This window comes from Dermatophagoides pteronyssinus, unplaced genomic scaffold, assembly GCF_027571235.1.
Source record: "Dermatophagoides pteronyssinus isolate colony J.1.1.1.1 unplaced genomic scaffold, Derpt_VIB-CSIC_2022.12 sq0002, whole genome shotgun sequence".
NCBI classification, from domain to species: Eukaryota; Metazoa; Arthropoda; class Arachnida; order Sarcoptiformes; family Pyroglyphidae; genus Dermatophagoides; species Dermatophagoides pteronyssinus.
In genome coordinates, this window is record NW_027461526.1 from 3,489,414 (window position 1) to 3,505,515 (window position 16,102).

General features: G+C 30.2%; 8 protein-coding genes across 10 annotated transcripts; 2 read left to right on the plus strand and 6 right to left on the minus strand.

The window, feature by feature from the left end:
- Positions 1 to 25: 25 nt before the first annotated feature.
- Positions 26 to 2,266, minus strand: LOC113789259 (uncharacterized). The gene is made up of 2 exons (XM_027338778.2): positions 1,724 to 2,266; positions 26 to 1,646 (listed from the first exon to the last, which is right to left on the minus strand). The coding sequence occupies exons 1-2, from the start codon at positions 2,101 to 2,103 to the stop codon at positions 59 to 61; spliced, it is 1,968 nt and encodes a 655-aa protein (XP_027194579.2). The 5' UTR covers positions 2,104 to 2,266; the 3' UTR covers positions 26 to 58.
- Positions 2,267 to 2,388: 122 nt separating this feature from the next.
- On the minus strand, positions 2,389 to 2,993 carry LOC142646300 (uncharacterized). The gene has a single exon (XM_075824847.1). It carries the CDS (start codon positions 2,991 to 2,993, stop codon positions 2,418 to 2,420), a length of 576 nt encoding a protein of 191 aa, XP_075680962.1. The 3' UTR covers positions 2,389 to 2,417.
- Positions 2,994 to 3,051: 58 nt separating this feature from the next.
- Positions 3,052 to 4,801, minus strand: Pus10 (Pseudouridine synthase 10). Its single transcript, XM_027338823.2, has 2 exons — positions 3,241 to 4,801; positions 3,052 to 3,187 (listed from the first exon to the last, which is right to left on the minus strand). The coding sequence occupies exons 1-2, from the start codon at positions 4,702 to 4,704 to the stop codon at positions 3,149 to 3,151; spliced, it is 1,503 nt and encodes a 500-aa protein (XP_027194624.1). The 5' UTR covers positions 4,705 to 4,801; the 3' UTR covers positions 3,052 to 3,148.
- On the minus strand, positions 4,706 to 6,815 carry LOC113789280 (regulator of G-protein signaling loco-like). The gene is made up of 4 exons (XM_027338801.2): positions 6,544 to 6,815; positions 5,946 to 6,488; positions 5,707 to 5,898; positions 4,706 to 5,643 (listed from the first exon to the last, which is right to left on the minus strand). Exons 1-4 carry the CDS (start codon positions 6,679 to 6,681, stop codon positions 4,831 to 4,833), a joined length of 1,686 nt encoding a protein of 561 aa, XP_027194602.2. The 5' UTR covers positions 6,682 to 6,815; the 3' UTR covers positions 4,706 to 4,830.
- Positions 6,816 to 6,943: 128 nt separating this feature from the next.
- On the minus strand, positions 6,944 to 10,058 carry LOC113789249 (fatty acid CoA ligase Acsl3-like). The gene is made up of 6 exons (XM_027338767.2): positions 9,698 to 10,058; positions 9,077 to 9,582; positions 8,302 to 9,018; positions 7,859 to 8,245; positions 7,427 to 7,797; positions 6,944 to 7,373 (listed from the first exon to the last, which is right to left on the minus strand). Exons 2-6 carry the CDS (start codon positions 9,390 to 9,392, stop codon positions 6,987 to 6,989), a joined length of 2,178 nt encoding a protein of 725 aa, XP_027194568.2. The 5' UTR covers positions 9,393 to 9,582; positions 9,698 to 10,058; the 3' UTR covers positions 6,944 to 6,986.
- Positions 10,059 to 11,056: 998 nt separating this feature from the next.
- Positions 11,057 to 13,642, minus strand: LOC113789331 (uncharacterized). Its single transcript, XM_027338854.2, has 5 exons — positions 13,501 to 13,642; positions 13,222 to 13,390; positions 12,752 to 12,805; positions 11,945 to 12,681; positions 11,057 to 11,884 (listed from the first exon to the last, which is right to left on the minus strand). The coding sequence occupies exons 2-4, from the start codon at positions 13,306 to 13,308 to the stop codon at positions 12,001 to 12,003; spliced, it is 822 nt and encodes a 273-aa protein (XP_027194655.1). The 5' UTR covers positions 13,309 to 13,390; positions 13,501 to 13,642; the 3' UTR covers positions 11,057 to 11,884; positions 11,945 to 12,000.
- A 40-nt stretch (positions 13,643 to 13,682) lies between these two features.
- On the plus strand, positions 13,683 to 15,014 carry LOC113789366 (EEF1A lysine methyltransferase 4-like). 3 transcript variants are annotated; one of them, XM_075824844.1, is made up of 3 exons: positions 13,683 to 13,784; positions 13,863 to 14,358; positions 14,431 to 15,014. In XM_075824844.1, exons 2-3 carry the CDS (start codon positions 14,190 to 14,192, stop codon positions 15,000 to 15,002), a joined length of 741 nt encoding a protein of 246 aa, XP_075680959.1. In that variant the 5' UTR covers positions 13,683 to 13,784; positions 13,863 to 14,189; the 3' UTR covers positions 15,003 to 15,014. The 3 variants fall into 3 exon arrangements, with proteins under 3 accessions (XP_075680959.1, XP_075680960.1, XP_075680961.1); XM_075824845.1 differs by lacking the exon at positions 13,683 to 13,784 and having other exon boundaries at positions 13,875 to 14,098; positions 14,163 to 14,358; XM_075824846.1 differs by lacking the exon at positions 13,683 to 13,784 and having other exon boundaries at positions 13,883 to 14,358; positions 14,431 to 14,844; positions 14,949 to 15,014.
- Positions 15,015 to 15,039: 25 nt separating this feature from the next.
- On the plus strand, positions 15,040 to 16,082 carry LOC113789376 (peptidyl-prolyl cis-trans isomerase H). The gene is made up of 4 exons (XM_027338906.2): positions 15,040 to 15,276; positions 15,328 to 15,439; positions 15,500 to 15,683; positions 15,753 to 16,082. The coding sequence occupies exons 1-4, from the start codon at positions 15,128 to 15,130 to the stop codon at positions 15,860 to 15,862; spliced, it is 555 nt and encodes a 184-aa protein (XP_027194707.1). The 5' UTR covers positions 15,040 to 15,127; the 3' UTR covers positions 15,863 to 16,082.
- The last annotated feature ends 20 nt before the right edge of the window (positions 16,083 to 16,102 follow it).

A 16,102-nucleotide genomic window follows, 5' to 3' on the forward strand; every position in this document is an offset into this window, starting at 1 on the left:
ATAAATGAAATGATTATTTTCAACAAAAAAAAAACATAAATTTTATTAATTAATTCAATCATTCAACTTTAATACAATCATATCGAGGATCATTGATAATTCTCAATAGCATAGCTAAAGGTGATAATTCATTCAAATCCTTGACGCTTAATAAAAATTTAAATGTCTGTGCCGAAAAACCAGATAATAGTATGACACCATCTTGATTGGATCTTACTGGAGTTGATTTGCTTGCTTTTTCACCTTTTAGATTCCAAAATATGATGAATGGCAATCGATAACCAGCTAGTTCATATTGTATTCTACAACTCTCATAATTAGTCTTTTCACAAAGAGCAGAATCGAATTCCATATCGGAAAATATGAACAATATGTTTGGCATTTGTTCATTAGTCAAATTTTTCTCTTTGCCATAGTTTAATATCAAATCAAAGACTTTGTTCAAATCGGTACTCATTCCCCAATCACAACTAACCATTTGTTTACAACGATCAGCCAACGATTTGGTCATATCGATTGAATGAAATGAAGGAGTTGAGGAAAATGAAACACAACGATTATTCCAAGCCTTATCAGCGATTTCCATGATGAACAACGTTAATCCAATAGCTCCATGTATTGGTTTAATGAGTTGCGATGACATACACATCGAACCACTCACATCACATACGGCCAACGTATTGGTGAATAATAGTGTTCCGTTTGAACGAACATTATCAACAAGAGATTTCCATTGATTATCGATAGCTTTCAGTGCTGTTAACTTTTCTTCATCAAGATTCTCTGGCATTTGCTCATAGAAAAGATCAACACCGAGGACAGTACCATCCATAACTTGTTTGACTAGATCAGCAGGAGTCAAAGCGCCTGAATTTAATGATTTGGTGCCAATAAATTCATTGAATCGTTCGTGATCACTTCGAATAAATGCTTGACGATATCGTAGCATGGCCATTGATGGTACATGTTTGTAATCGATCGATTCCCATGATTTGGAAGACATGAAAACCTCAGGCACCTGAAGTTTACGTCTCATTTCGGTACATATGCGTGTTAATAATCGAATCCATTGTTTTTCTTCACCACGTTTGGTTGCATCGATTTCGTTTAAGGTTTCTGACTTCAATTCGAAAAATTTCTTAGCAACAGGTCCCAAAATGAAGAGATATTTATCAAAAAATCGACCACGATTTGGTAGCCATTTGGAAGCCAATGATAATTTGCTGAATTTTTCTTCCTTGAAATGACCATAATCTTTTGATAGTTGTTGTGCAAACAGGTCAACAATTCTGTCATAAAGCTGTTGAAATTTCTTATCATTTTCATAAAATTTATTGAAATATTCCAATCGATATTCATTCAATTTTTTCAGTTTGGCTTTATTAGTCTTGATTTTATAATGAAATTTTTCAACTTTATAATCCATCTTCGGAAAATAATTTTTCAATAATTTATATTCGAATTTCTTTCCATCAAGATGGCGTTCAGTAATAATTTGTCGAACTATTTTTTTCGATTCATCATTAGCGACGAATTTACGTTCAACTTGACGACAAACAGTTGGTATCATTTCCAATTCTTGTCGTTTCGTTTTTGGAAAAGATCGTAATATGACAGTATCAAACGGGTTAATGTGTGTATAAAGTCTATAATAATTATAAAAAAACAAGAGAAACAAAATTAGTTCTATCAAAATAATGATTAAATGATAATTTTAAAATACTTTTTATCCTTCTTTTTGGAGGTATCAACATCATTTGGTAGAACATCGAACAAAGCGATCAACAATAGATTTAGATAATCTTTCCAGCAACCGAATTCATCAAAATGGACCAAATTAAGCATAAGATTATTGAATTGATTTTTATAAAGCCATTGTAAGCAAATCAATGCCTGTGGACGGATTCCTTTTCCGCCACGAATATCACGACAATTGATTATCATTTTCATCGTATCCAATGGTGATTGTGACCATGATTTTTCCAATAGTTCGACAGTACGTTCAGGACTGGAACCTTCAATAACATGGAAGAAAAAATCCAATCGAGCATCATTGCTCGAATCGAATGTCAATGAAAGGTTTTCGGTATATGTCAAGCTCATTGTTTGATCTTTGCTTGAGCACTTTCAACAAATAAATGATTATGATGAGAGCAATGGTGGAATGATCAAATATGAAACATAAATAATGGTGGGCGATGCAAAACTATATTGTAACTATATGTAACTATGACGTAAGTTGTTGCAATCCTTGAAAACACAATATATCATTGATGATAGTATTGATACCTTCAGATACGATGTATAAATGGAAAAACCTATTATTTTGACAATGCAACTTTATAAACGTTTTGGAAACGTTGAAAAATAATTTATTTAAGCGAATAATCAACATTTTTATGAATTTATTTATTTCATTAATTATCAAAACAATTTTCAAGAAAGTTGGACAATTTTGTTTGATCATTAAGATTTCTTTTTTTCTTTGAATTGATTAATAATTTCTGCAATATCTCTTTAGAGCTTTGACTTTTTAACGGCGTACGTTCATTTCCTTTTCCACGTTTATTTATTAATTTAGATGCTGATATATTATTTGTTTTCATGATTCTATTAGGATGTTTATTCGGTTGTGATCGGCTTAAAGCTTTGAAATTGAATTTAGATTTACAATTTTTACATTCAGTATTCATAATGTTATAATCAAAATTATTTCCCTTTTTCATTCGTTTTTTGTGCTTTGTTTTCTTCGGTATCAATCGAAATTTGGCCATTGAACTCCAACAATTGGGACATATTTCTGAAAGACATTTTAATTCTTTGTTATTCTTGTTGGGATCGATTTTGGATTCAGGGTGAATCGCTAAACGAGATTGATACTGATCGCATCGATTATTTAATAGCCAACGATAATAGGACGATAAACGACAATCATTATCGATGTTTTTTTGAATTTTAAACAAATGATCAAGGGTATTCAAAACGAGCGACATTATCTTGATTTTTTTTTTTTTAATTTTTGAGAAGTTTTGATAGTCACGTGGAATATATGGCACTTTTCATAAAAGAAGTTACCATTTCAAAGATATTTACCGAATTCAAATTTAGCAATTTAGCCTTACAATAATTAGATGATTTAGTCAATTGTTCAATTATCAATAACTTTAGGCCAATCCAATTTAACTTCCTGAAAGAAATTTCAAATAAATTGATAAAATTTAATAAAAAATAAAATCATACCAAAACATCTAAACTGATAATATCGGCACGACAATTTCCCAATAATGAACCAATATTCGGTCGTGTGCGACCGAAATCGGAATGAACAAATTCTTTTATATAAGTACCAGCTTCGGTAACAATAGAGATGCAAAACATATGTGATAGGAATTCTTTCCATTCTGGATCAATTAATTCATCAACATTTAATGGTCGAGCTGAAATCGAATGAACTGTACGATGACGATCGGATAATGTACGTCGATGTAGTACACGTATAGGTGTTGTTTGACAGATGACCAAATCCTTCACTGAATTTAATATGTTCATGTCGCTCTCTGTAAATGGTCTATCAATGCAACAGATTGCCTGATATGTTTTTGATTTTTCTTGTTCCCCTTCTTTCAACAATTTTTGACTTTCATTTCGTGGTACAAATTGTAAATCCCTTACTTGCACATCTTGATGTGTTTGATTAATAAATTCTTTTATTTTTGCAATAATATTATTATCATCATTGGACCAATGTGGATTGATTATTTCAATCAAAAATGGTCGACCGGTTCCTAACATTCTAACATCAACATCTTCGCGGCCTGATGAACTGAATTTAATATCACTATATTTGATATAGGCAGTGACACCAGAAAAAATTTTCTCCTGTACAGAAGATTTAAAACGATTACCATCATTAACGAACCATGGAGTTTGAGATAAATTTCGTGATAATTTCCGATATCGCCCAGCAATATAAATCGGTTCTCGACTGATGCAAACATCCAATGTGCAAACGGTTTCGATCGATGCCAATTCAAATTGTTTAACAATTTGATTATTTGGATTTTCAAATAGACGACATATAGCAGCATGATTAACGATTGATGAAGATTTAAATCTTTTTGGACTAAAAACATTTCGTTGACATGTTTGCATGAGTTTTTCGCATTCCATTGTTGATTGAGAATGATCGAATTTCAATTCTATCACATAATTACCCGTAGTCGAATGTTGTGCTTGAATAGCTTTTTCAATCGGAATTGTAATAAATGTTTTGATCACATCTTTAACATTAATAACTTTTTCAGGATTTAATTCAAATAATTTGCAAAAATAAAGATGGCGTAATGTCAATATGAATGGCAGACAGATATGTAATTGAAATTCATCGATAGTGAACTTAGTAGTCGATACATGGCCAGCAATTTCTTTGGCTTTAATCATCATATATTCAGCATTTAATAGATCAAGACATGATTGACATAGCTTGTTTTCATCATTAATAAATCGTTTTTCAAGAATGTTCAACAAATTTTTATTGGATAAACGCTCTTTACAAAATGTTAAAAGATCATTATGATCATTTAACATGAATATTTCACGTAAATTTGAATATCTTATAATACATGTAAAACAAATATAAAGCGATTTATTCGAACAAAGTTCGATAATTTTTTCGATCGATTCTTGATTTAAAATCGAAGACATTTCGTTTTTAAATCGAATGTTTGTAAATTAGAATATTTTACGAACATCACATGGATGAATGGAAAATTTATCGTAAACATGAATGTTTTCTGGAAATTTTCTCACACTTGAAAGTTTGAAAAATCATTAGACGAATTTATGAAACTTGGATAATGTTCGTATTCGAGTTTTCGGAGTTATGGAAATTAAATCTGGTTTAATTGAAGCTAATGACTTCTTTTTGTTTAAATGAGTAGAATTTTTTGATTGCGTTCTTGAACAATATTCGGGACATTGAGATATCGAAAATTTCACTGGTGATTCTTGAATATATTTGGTAAATGGACTATCACTAATTTTTGATATTTTTGAAATATTTTTACGATTAATTTCTTGTCTAATAATCTGATCGTTTTCATATAATGGTTCATCAATATAAACGAATTTTGCATGATGTAAATTTTTACTGTCTTCTCTTTTATCATTCTCATTTTCTTTCTGTTCAACATGTATATTTTCATAATAATTTTGTTTCATTGATGAGCAGGTAAAATTGAATCTATTCGAATCGTTTATCATCATATTTAGCAAAAATGCTTCCGTTTTAGTTTCATTACTGAAACTTAAATTTCCAAGATCAACATTTTCAATATCTTTTATTTGATTATTGTCGATATTTTCATATCGATCATCTTCGATCTTTTTTACATTTCTCGATTGATCACAACAATCAATAGCAAAAAAATCGAATGGCTTTTCCTTTCGATCATGATATTTTTTATGTTTCACCGATTTGATAATGATACCATCTTCGATTAATTGATTAAGATCATTAAAATCACCTAAATCCAAGAATGTTCGAAGACTGCTCATATATTTGACATTGATCACACATTCGTCGAGAAATGAAGAAGATTTAAGTAATGAATCAACACAAAGTTTAACACCATGTTCATTTGTCTGAAAAGTAAAAATCGGGTAAAATTTAACTTGAAGGAAAAAAATATCATAAAATATAAATACCAATTCAACGTCATGAATGAAGATTCCAAATCTGTTCAATATCGATTCAATGGTATAATAAGCCAATTTATTTGGATTAGTTTCTATGCAAAGCATATATCCTTCAGGAAAACAAATGGAAAAATTTATCACTCTTTCTATTCGAATATCGGTCATGACTAGAGATGAAATGTTTCTAGTTGGTTCGATTTCCTAGATTTGAAAAATTAGTATTTATCTCAATATAATTACTAAATTACCTGATTATCTCCAATGGCAATGATTTTAAAACAATAATTTTGCATCGATCTTTTAATCAATAGATTTTCAATTACTGAACCAATTATTGATTGTTGTATGATCGAAACAAATTCATATGATCCATCAGGCATGATTACTTTGATGAATTGATGATTTGACCATCTTCTTGCTAATATGGGTGAATTTTTGATTCGAGATAATTGATTATTATCACAAAATATCGGTCCTGTTCTACGATAGTGAATAGAATCCTCAGCTGGCTCATATAAAGGAATCGATTTTCTTTTACGATTTGATAATGATCGATTCTCCATTGTTAAAGATGATTGAAGATTTCGATATTCCGTAGTTTGCATAAATCGTTGATATGAATCATTTTCCATCAATTCATAAACATGTTTGGCTGCTTTATCAAAAATATTGTTTGATGGATTATTAAGATTAGATCGAATCATTTTCAATGTATTCGAATCAATGTTAACAGTTTTTGAACCATTCAACGAAATATATTTGGAATAAATTTCTCTAGATAATTTTTTAATCTGATGAAAAACAATTGAAATAATAAAATACTATGGCAATAAATATCGTACAAACCAATTTAACATCGGAAATATTTTTCAATCGTTGACATTCAAGCCAAAATTCCAAATTTTCTTCACTAAATTCTTTGCGAAGAAATTCCATGAATAATTTTTGACCATTTTCATATCTTAACACTTGATCCAATTCCATTTTGTCAGGTAAATTTTTTCACCGATCCAAATGCGAGTGTGGCCGCGGTTGGAACTAAAAGACCGTTGTAAAATTTAAATGGAACTCAATACGCATGCGTACAATATATTGATTTATGAAATGAATATTTTTTTTTAATTTAAAAAACTTGTTTATTAAATAATTTACGTAAAAATCATTCTGTTAAATAAATACGAAATTGTACAATAAATTTATAAAGGCAGGTTTGTCTTTTTATAGGAGGTTTTGATTGTCTTAGCAATGTTTGTCAAAAGATTTTAATAGTTTTCAATACGAATATATTCTTATTTGCTGGCAATCGAATTGAACATTTGACGTATTTCCTTATCATAGAATTGATAAACATTTTTACGTTTTAATTTGAATGCAGCTGTCAATAAATGATTATCTGGTGTCCATTCTTCTGAACAAAGATGAATTCTAGTAGGAATCTCTTTCGATTTTAAACCAGCTCTTTGTCCCGTTTCTTTTATCGATGCATGTACAATGGTTATAATTTCTTCATCTTGACATCGTTCAGGGTGACTTAATTGATTTTTGTTCAAACTTTTTGCTAATTCTTTAACAATTTTACGATTTGGTGTAATTAATGCGACTAAATCGTTAGAAAACATTTCTGTACAAATGCAAATGTTTTCCACATAACGTGATGAACGTAATCCGGTCTCGATCTATAATTATCAAAATTAAAATTATCAGAATTTTTGACAACGATTTGTGTTACCTTTCCAAGAGACACGTATTCACCATTGGCCAATTTTGCCAGATCCTTTTTCCGATCAATAATTTTCAATCGTCCAGTGTTCGGATCAATTTCACCAATATCCCCCGTATAAAACCACTGTATACCATTTTCATCACGATAAAAACTTTCTTTTGTTTCTTCTGGCATTTGAAAATAACCGGAAGCAACCATATCACCACCAATGACAATTTCTCCTCGTTGATTAGGTTTATCCTGTGTTGTGTAACCGCCTTCTTCCCAATCCACTAATTTACCATAAACCATATCAGATGGAACACCAACTGTACCAAGTGTTAGATCCCATGGTGATTTTACGTAAACACCGCCACATGTTTCGGTACAACCAAAACCTATGATTGGAAAAAATAAATAAAAATTATTATTTCAAAAGATTTCATGATCAGAATGTACCATTGGTCATGTGAATATTTAAAGCAGCTCTGCTAAATTTTTCAATCGATGTGTGTAATGCCGCACCACCTACACCGATCATACTGATTTTGCCTCCAAATTCTTCTTTAATTTTTTGACAAACTAGTTTATCAAGAATGGGTGTCTGGAATCCCCGATCGATCCAACGATTTTTATACTCCATAAAATATGTAAACAATGGTGCTGCTAGAAATCCACGACGATTTAGTTGAGCATAAATTTCTTTCTGAAATCTTTCCAATATTAACGGCACGACAACAAAAAAATCCGGTTTGATTAGCCTCAAATCACCTATTTGTCCGGGTACATGAGCTGGCGATGAATTTAATAATGTAAATGGTGTGGCAAAACCAATTTTTGTTCCATCTATAGAATAGAAATTTTTATCGCAAAGTTTCTTTCAGATATGATCATGTACTCACTGAGAAATAAAAGGATATTGAATACATAACCATAAATATGACTTAAAGGAAGAAATGATGCCATCGTCATTTCGTCCACGTTGACATCTATATGTTCAAAAAAGGTAGTGATACTTTGTATACTGGACAGTAACATTCGATGATTGATCATCACAGCTTTTGGAAGACTGGTCGTTCCTGAGGTATACATTATTAACACTAAATCTTCTGGATCGGGTAATTTAAATTCGATAGGAGCCATTTTGGCACCTTTTTCAGTCATATCATTAAAAGGCGTAACTTTTATTCTTGCCGGTATTTTAATGTCTTCGACACGTGGAAGAGGTGGAGCATTTTTAGGCCGTGGGTAATAGATAATATGCTCAACATTAGGTATTCGATCCGTATAAGTGAGCATTTTTTCTTTCAATTCTTCCGTTGTGATCACATATTTTGCTTTTGTTTGATTGATACCATAAATAACACCAGAATCACCAAGATTGGCAAACAATGTTACTGTTACAGCACTTAATTTGGCCAAAGCCATGGATGTGAAAAACCAATCGGGTGACGTTTCAGCATAGATAACAACATTATCACCTTTTTGTACGCCAAAACTATGTAAACCTTTGGCAATATTTTCCACACGATCCAATACTTCACCAACAGTCATCCATTTATATTGATCATCAAGAACAATTCTTTTCAAAATTTTGCCATCAATTGTGATTGGTAAACCTAAGAAGGGATGGATGGGTGAAAATAGATTAATATGGCTGAATTTTAAATGGCTAACCTTCTTCGTCGAATGAGATTTTTTCATCCAAAATTTCCCGAACACCGACTGATAAACGTGAACGATCCAAAAATTTCATTGCTTCTAAATATGTAGAACATTGTAACACAGCTTTAGTACCAGGTGGTCCTTTACGAGTCCATACAACCGAACCAGGTGTTTTCGAAATCAATTGAGCTTGTATTTTATTAGAAAGTTTAAGTCGTTGCCATGGTCGTTGATAAATAGCATAGAATGGTAAAGTCAATGCTGTATATGTATTTACAAGCAATTTTGTATGAAATAATGTTATATTCATAAGAATTTTCGACATCATCTTGAATCCGGAAGATGTTTTTTTGCTGTTGTTGATCAATTGATGATCAAATTATTATTTTCTTCAAGTGTTATTACTTAATTTATCACTTGTACATTTGAAGTATCGATATTCTTTGTTAATTATTTATTGATTTCAGAAAAAAACGACAAACGATTCTGATATAATTCAACGTCGGTAACGAATGTACCTAGATATACCGAAAAAGACAAAACAAAACAAATCGAAATGGTTCTTTTAAAACATTGCGCAAGATTTATTTTTTTTACGTTCATATCTGTTATATATGGTTAAGATTCACCTACTTTTTTTCTTCCCTTTCTTTTTCGTTGTTTGTAAAAGTTATGGTTAGAATTTTATTTCACTTATTCGAATAATGATGATTGTAGAAGATATATTGCATCAACGAAATGTAGAAGTAATGTGAATGACGTTTTCAAACTGTTTTGATTCGAATAAGAATTATTATCAAATGATGAACACTAAGAATAGAATCGCACGAATGATCATACATTCATCATAAACTTGGAATATTTTTAAGTAAATTCATCTGGTTGGGTACAAAAAAAAACAAACGGTTATCATCCATTATTTTGGAAGAATATTGTTCGTAAAATACACACACATAAACAAAGAATGAAAGATTTTGTTTTTTTTACTGTATCGACATATAAATGTGATTTATAATTATATATGATCAGATTAAATTTACTTTGTAGATCAGATGACTTGGCAGAAAACAAATTACAAACATTGAAAGAGATATAAATTGGAAATATAAAAAAATGAATGATGGCCAATCCTATTTCATCAATGATTATTATCAGATAATAAATAATGTCTGTTATTTATTGCAATTCTTAAACATTGTAAAAAAGTGATGATACAAAAAAAACACCAAAAAATTATTATAATTATAAAAAAATTAATTCTTTGTAAAAAAAACCTTTACACAAACGCATAAAAGTAGCACAATATATAGTATGTCAACAAAAAGGATGATGACCCGTTTTTTTTTTTGTTTTGGTCTCATGAATCGAATTCTATTTGCACACCATATATACACAGAATACGGATACGGATAGAATTATCATTTCAATACTATATAGAATATTAATATGAGTGTAGGTGTGTGTTGAAATAGAATTCGAACAATTTCACACAAAACATACCACTTCTTTTTTTTGGATAAAAATTCGAATATTCGTCAAAATTTATTTAAGAATAAAAAAAGATTGGATATAATTTGATAAGCACATTTGTTAACTTTTTAATGCAAATATTTAAAATGTTAATGTTTAAAAATAAAAATGACTACTGGGTCAATGTTTAACAAAATGAACGATAATGAACATCGTCGTAAGTCAATGTTAATGTGTCACAAGATCAAACAAGGATCAAAAGGCATTTGATTCAAAACATGCTGATCTAATGATCAAGTTAAAAAAAATCGAAAAAAAAGAGAAATGACCTGCGTGATAATATCGAATAGCAAATGGTAAAAAGGCGGCAAAACACGAATTGATACTTACTTACAACTCGTATAAAACTTGAATATAACACACACACCATACCTGTCCAATTAAAGCAAAACGTCAAACTTGATCTTGCTGATTTAGATATTGCTGTAGAAAAAAAACAGAAATTTTGTTCATTTTTTCAAGTTATTTAGAAAATTTTTTTTATTCCGAATGAATGATCTGAATCTCTGGATGTGAATGTGTGCATATGGTTTGTTAATGATTGATTGATATTCATAGATGGGTTTATGATAATTTAAAAAAAATTCAAACAATTATTTTTATGAAAATTTTAATCAAAAAAGAATGGAAAAAAATCAATTTTTTTTTGTTGACATTGGTTTATAATGATAAAGAATTTTGGGTGATTGAAACAAAAAAAAAGATAGCAGTACACATATCATATATTAGATAATATTTGTGATGAAATTGATAATGATTCAAATGATGATGTGATGATGGATTCTGGTCGTATCTAAATTTTTAAGATTCAAAATAACCAAAAAAATGTAGAAAAAACTGAACGATTCGAATAAAATTTATGAAATAAAGTCTAAAGTTGGTTAAAGTCAAAATCGTTCGAATAATCCAATGCCGAAGATGGAAGATGTCATTTATGTGTGTGTATTATAAAATGTTTTTTCATTGTTCATCGCAATCTAAAGCCATCATGTTTCATTCATTTTAATTTAAACTTTTTTGTTTGTTTCATTTGTTAAAAGGGGGGTAAGTAGGATGATAATCTTTTCTTTATGATTTGAAATTTTATAAAATAATTAATGTTAACATCGTTGATTATTGTATTTGTTTGTGGAAAAAAAATCTATCTATGTAAAGAGAAAAAGATAAACACAAAAAAAATTGTGAATAAGGTGTGTATTTTCCAGAATTCATCGATGAATTTCAATCATATGATGATGATTTGAGATTATAAAGAGAAAAAAAATGCGAGAAGAATGAAGAAAAGAAATTCTGTAAAAGAAAAAGAATACAAATCTATAACCAAAAGATCTTAACATATCAAATTCATACCTATGTGATTTTCAAAATGTTTTTTTCATAACCATCATTGTTATTTTTTCTGTTGACTATTTTTCATGATTATTAATAGTGGCCGATTCTGGTTTGTTTGTTGTCGATGATTGTGAATTATTGACAACTTCATTGGCTACTGTAGTCTTATTGGATGTGATTGATTTATTTCCTGATGATTCGGCTTGCTTGTCAGCATTAGAAACAGCTACCGAAATAGGTTTCGAAACTGTATGTTTAGGTTTCTCTGTTGATGGCTGTTTTTTAACATCATCTTCAGATTTTTTCATTTCTTTAACATTGGAACTATCCGATATCGTATTTTTGCTGCCTTCGTTTTTAGCAGGAGCAGTAGCCTCAGCGGAGCCAGAAACGACTGGTTTAATATCCGCATCTTTTTGTTCTGTTTTTTCTTCTTTTTTCTTTTCATCAGCAACAGCTGCGTTTGTTGTTTCCATTTTGATCGGTTCTTCCGAATCACTTGATGAAGTGGCACTCTTTGGTGGCCGACCTCGACGACCTTTATTAGCACTACTACCATTACTATTAGCCAATGAGACCTTTTTAACTGGAGTTGGAGCCGGTGTTGGTGCAGGCGTTCCACGTGTCTGAGAACGTGTTTGCCGACGATTACCATCTACTCCAGGTGGTGTCTCCAAAACCAATGACGAATCAGTTATTTCGCTGACTCGTTTACGTTTTCGCCCAGGAGTATTAGCAGTTTCATTGTCTTCTTTCTTCTCATTGATAAGTTTTTTAAAATATTAAACTTTGATTTAAAAATTTTATCAACAAATTTAAACTTACCAAATCATTTTTTACTTGAGCTTTGGAATCATTTGCAACATTATTGGTTGAAACCTTTAAAAAATGATTTGAAACATCAAAATTAGTAATCATGAATGAACAGAGTTAAAAACCGCGCGCTTAATTTTTGTTTGCCATGAAATGTGCTATCCTTATAGTACGTAACGGCCAAAACAATTGGTATGAAAAATATATTCGATTTTTCCATTCTAATTAATTGCGATTTCCAATTGATGTTCAATTAAAGATTCTATTTTGAGACTGATTGATAGATTGCTGAATTGATAGATTATTAATCGAAAATTAAAGTGAATGAAGTCAATGTCGCAATAAGGTTTTTTTTGGAGGGAAACTTAAAAAGAATGTTCGGAAAACAAACTTTTCAAAAGATAGATATCAGATAAAGTCATGGATTATGATAGATCAACATTTGATTGGCAGACAGATGGCTGGTTGGATGTATAGCTTACCTGATTATTATTTGGTTTCACATCAGATTTCATCTCTTTGATGGTTTTTTCTGCATTAGAGCCTGTATCGATGGCCGTTTCAGACATATTTGTTAAAATTGTTTAATCCAATGACAAGAATGACCGAAAATTGAATGGAAGAAAATGCAAATTCAAAGATAGAATAAAACTGTAAGATGAAAATAAAAGAAACAAAAAAAAACAAGGGTTGAAGTATTTGTGAAATGATGAAACTGTCAACTTGGGTTTGACAATCATGAAACAGAATCAATTAAATACCGATAAAAAACGTTGAATTTAATGGATTCAAATCCGATAGATTTAGGTATTGTAAATCGATGAACCAGATCCAAAATGGATTATTTATTTTCTCAACGATAACTTAAGATTTATGATATCGGCTTGAGGATACTGGTTTTTCTGAGGGACAAGTATTGATAATGATACGAAATGAACGAATGAAAAAAAAACAGCGCGACATACACACAAAGTGCTGTAAGTGAGCCGACAATGGATTCCGAATCCAAATAAATGTGAATGGCGAGTATGGCAGCCAACAAAAGGTTTTAGTCTCAATATCAAACGAATCAAGCATCGAATATTCATCAAATCATACAAATGATATTCTCTTTACAAAATAGATATCCAAAATGGTGATTGTGACAACAGCCATTATGTACCTGAATGGATCGACCATGCGCAAATCCCAAGACCAGATAAAAGAGGCGGTTCAGTTGTTGGCCATTTCTCTCGTTATTTCATTTTTTTTGATACTTTCGATATCACTCAGATTTTTTACGAGCGAAAGCTTAACCATTTTGTATGTCAAATACCATTTATAACTCCGTCTATTATCATTTTTTTCAACTAAATTACGGTACATTTTGTTAAGAATTTAATATTTGAATATTCAATTCGAATACCACGTGTTGAAATTTTAGGAATTTATTCATTCATAGCAAGATAATATGAACCACACAATTCCAACTGAAAATGTCAAATATTCAGACTCGAATTTTTGGGAAAAAAGATATTCTGATGAGAACCAAGCAACGAATGAATGGCTTGGAGATTATTCATTATTCTGTGATTATTTCAGAGAAAATGTCAACAAATCTTTATCGATTCTGATTTTAGGTATTCAATCTAAACTTTAAATTTATGGTTTTATTATCATTCTTTTTTTTCATATTATGATTAATGATTTAGGATGTGGTAATAGTTTGCTATCAGAACAATTATTCGAAGATGGATATAAAAATATTCATAATATTGATATTTCATCGAATGTGATTAAAACGATGAGTGAACATTGTGAGAAATGTAAACGAATGAAATGGTCAACAATGGATTGTCGACGTCTTGAATTCCCAGATGAAACATTCGATGTCATTGTTGAAAAAGCTACGTTAGATGTATTTTTAGTGAGTGAAAAATCACCATGGAATTTATCGGATGAAGCTTTACAAACGCTTCGACCGATTGGACAAGAAATTCATCGTGTTTTACGAAAAAATTCAGGTCAATTTTTTTCCATTACATTTTCGGCACCACATTTTCGACATCCATTGTTGGAAAAAATGTTCGATAGCAATTTAAGAATTAAAAATATCAAAAGTTTAGGTAATGATTTTCATTTCTTTCTTTATCATTTGACAAATGATCCATCCTTTTCTGAATCTATTCCTTGTTTCCAATATGAACCACCAATCAAAATCAAATTGAAGAACTATGAACAAAATCATGATGATGATGATTTTTTAAGTGCAATTAAACTGTAAAAAAATTGTAAATATCGATAGTTTCGTACATTACTTTACTGTCACATGATATTGACACTTTTATTTCATATTTTATAATTTAATTTTTTTAACTTGAAATAAATTGAAAATTTATATTTAAAAAAATGTCTACTTGGACACAGATTCAACAACAGCTTCGTCATCCATCAAATCCGGTTGTATTTTTTGACATTATGATCGGTAATACTGAAGTTGGCCGTATGAAAATGGAACTTTTTGCCGATGTTGTGCCTAAAACAGCGGAAAATTTTCGGTAATTATCCGTTAGAATAATGATTTGCTAATCATTTCCATTTGTTATTAGACAATTTTGTACTGGTGAATATAAAAAAGATGGTGTGCCGATCGGCTATAAAGGATCATCATTTCATCGTATAATCAAAGATTTCATGTGTCAAGGTGGAGATTTCGTAAATGTAAGTAACGAAAGTAAATGACAAAACTTTAAACAAATGATTATTTCTTTAATATAAAAGCATGATGGTACAGGTTTAATGTCAATATTTGGTGGCACAAAATTTTCCGATGAAAATTTCAAACTTAAACATGATCAACCAGGTCTACTTTCAATGGCGAACAGTGGTAAAGATACAAATGGATGTCAATTTTTTATTACTTGCGCAAATTGTGATTTTCTTGATGGAAAACATGTAGTATTCGGTAATGAAAACATTGATTCATATCAACAAATGTTTTAACTATTTTTTTCCAATGGATATAAACTTCTAGGACGTGTCATTGATGGTATGTTAGTGGTGAGGAAAATTGAAAACGTACCGACAGGACCAAATAATAAACCAAAAATACCAGTAATCATATCTCAATGTGGCGAAATGTAATCATCCTTATTGTTTTTGTTAGGAAAAAAAAAATAAAGATAATCATATAATACGATTGTCAATGGATGGATAAAGACCGATTTTTATTAAAAAACAATCACAGGCCAACAATGGCCGCCAATTATTTCATTACAAAAAATATTTTGATTTAACAATAAAAGATGGCAGCATTGTTTGCGTAAATTTTCAATAATAACGTTGAATAAACAAAAATTCGAAATTTTTGTTTTTTCTCTTTCA

Coding starts and splice junctions, on each gene's coding strand:
- LOC113789259 (XM_027338778.2), bottom strand. CDS start 2,103: ATGAGCTTGACATATACCGAAAACCTTTCATTGACATTCGATTCGAGC. Junction 1,647..1,723: donor TCCAAAAAGAAGGATAAAAA/GTATTTTAAAAT, acceptor TAATTATTATAG/ACTTTATACACACATTAACC.
- LOC142646300 (XM_075824847.1), bottom strand. CDS start 2,993: ATGTCGCTCGTTTTGAATACCCTTGATCATTTGTTTAAAATTCAAAAA.
- Pus10 (XM_027338823.2), bottom strand. CDS start 4,704: ATGTCTTCGATTTTAAATCAAGAATCGATCGAAAAAATTATCGAACTT. Junction 3,188..3,240: donor TTATCAGTTTAGATGTTTTG/GTATGATTTTAT, acceptor AATTTCTTTCAG/GAAGTTAAATTGGATTGGCC.
- LOC113789280 (XM_027338801.2), bottom strand. CDS start 6,681: ATGGAATTGGATCAAGTGTTAAGATATGAAAATGGTCAAAAATTATTC. Junction 5,899..5,945: donor TTGCCATTGGAGATAATCAG/GTAATTTAGTAA, acceptor TTTCAAATCTAG/GAAATCGAACCAACTAGAAA. Junction 5,644..5,706: donor TCATTCATGACGTTGAATTG/GTATTTATATTT, acceptor TTTACTTTTCAG/ACAAATGAACATGGTGTTAA.
- LOC113789249 (XM_027338767.2), bottom strand. CDS start 9,392: ATGATGTCGAAAATTCTTATGAATATAACATTATTTCATACAAAATTG. Junction 9,019..9,076: donor AATCTCATTCGACGAAGAAG/GTTAGCCATTTA, acceptor ATCCCTTCTTAG/GTTTACCAATCACAATTGAT. Junction 7,798..7,858: donor AAATATTCACATGACCAATG/GTACATTCTGAT, acceptor TTCCAATCATAG/GTTTTGGTTGTACCGAAACA.
- LOC113789331 (XM_027338854.2), bottom strand. CDS start 13,308: ATGTCTGAAACGGCCATCGATACAGGCTCTAATGCAGAAAAAACCATC. Junction 12,806..13,221: donor TGAAACCAAATAATAATCAG/GTAAGCTATACA, acceptor CATTTTTTAAAG/GTTTCAACCAATAATGTTGC. Junction 12,682..12,751: donor CTCAAGTAAAAAATGATTTG/GTAAGTTTAAAT, acceptor ATCAATGAGAAG/AAAGAAGACAATGAAACTGC.
- LOC113789366 (XM_075824844.1), top strand. CDS start 14,190: ATGAACCACACAATTCCAACTGAAAATGTCAAATATTCAGACTCGAAT. Junction 14,359..14,430: donor TTTATCGATTCTGATTTTAG/GTATTCAATCTA, acceptor TTAATGATTTAG/GATGTGGTAATAGTTTGCTA.
- LOC113789376 (XM_027338906.2), top strand. CDS start 15,128: ATGTCTACTTGGACACAGATTCAACAACAGCTTCGTCATCCATCAAAT. Junction 15,277..15,327: donor AAAACAGCGGAAAATTTTCG/GTAATTATCCGT, acceptor ATTTGTTATTAG/ACAATTTTGTACTGGTGAAT. Junction 15,440..15,499: donor AAGGTGGAGATTTCGTAAAT/GTAAGTAACGAA, acceptor TTAATATAAAAG/CATGATGGTACAGGTTTAAT.